The sequence below is a fragment of the Primulina tabacum genome, chromosome 7 (assembly GCF_025594145.1).
Source record: "Primulina tabacum isolate GXHZ01 chromosome 7, ASM2559414v2, whole genome shotgun sequence".
Lineage (NCBI taxonomy): Eukaryota > Viridiplantae > Streptophyta > Magnoliopsida > Lamiales > Gesneriaceae > Primulina > Primulina tabacum.
Genome location: NC_134556.1, coordinates 3,432,857 through 3,433,827, shown reverse-complemented (window position 1 = coordinate 3,433,827; position 971 = coordinate 3,432,857). Strand labels below are relative to the sequence as shown.

The window sequence follows — 971 nt, the reverse complement described above, 5'->3', positions numbered from 1 at the left end:
GGTCTATGTTGAAAATTTGAGTAATGCTGACACCTCTCACAAGCCTGAATCACTCGAGCAGAATCTTGGCTAAGAGTTGGCCACCACAACCCGGCAAGCATTGTCTTCCGGGCTAAAGATATTCCTCCGAGATGCTCAGCACAACACCCTTCATGAATTTCTCGGAGGACATAATCCACTTCTCCCTCAGATAAGCCTTTTAATTATGGTCCCTGGAATGATCTCCTATACAAGACATTATTTAAGAGAACAAACCTAAGAGCTTGTCTCTTAATCTTCTGAGCTCGGACCTTGTCCTTGGGTAATTCATTGTTCACAATGAACTTTACCAGGGGTGTCATCCAGGAATTCTCAAGTGTTGATAATGCTTCTTTTTCAGTAGAAAGGACCAACCGGGAAATATGCAAGACTTCTCGGGTGATGACTTCTGACAAAGAAGCAGCCATTTTTGCTAGAGCATCTGCCTCTCCGTTCTCCTCCCGGGGTATTTGTTCAATACTCCAATCCACAAAGACTTCCGCTTGGGCTTGGATGAGCTGTAAATATTTGAGCATCCTGTCATCCTTAGCTTCGTAAACGCCCTTTATCTGCTGAGTGATTAGCTGTGAATCAGAGTACAAAATAATTCGGGATGCTCCAACCTCCCGGGCAGCTCGTACACCAGCAAGGACAGTTTCATACTCGGCCTCATTATTTGAAACGTCTACTAGTTTTAAAAGTGCGGATTTTTTTTTTTATACAGCTCGTATTTTCGAAATAATATTTAAAAATGATCTTAAACATTTGACAGTAAAAATAGCGTAGTTTAAAATAACCAAACTCGTCCAAAACCATACGTAAACGTAAACGTGTAAAAATCATAAAATCATCATCTTAAGAAAATGTTCATCTCCTCTCAATTGCATAAATCATAATGCGGAAAACATGTGGTCCTCGGGTTGTGTCACCGCACCAGGTCTGCCTACTCAGAG

The 971-nt window shown here is 41.5% G+C and overlaps 1 protein-coding gene across 1 annotated transcript; it reads right to left on the bottom strand.

Moving 5' to 3' along the window:
- Positions 1-203: 203 nt before the first annotated feature.
- Positions 204-691, bottom strand: LOC142552392 (uncharacterized). Its single transcript, XM_075662167.1, has 2 exons — positions 662-691; positions 204-602 (listed from the first exon to the last, which is right to left on the bottom strand). Exons 1-2 carry the CDS (start codon positions 689-691, stop codon positions 204-206), a joined length of 429 nt encoding a protein of 142 aa, XP_075518282.1.
- Positions 692-971: the final 280 nt, after the last annotated feature.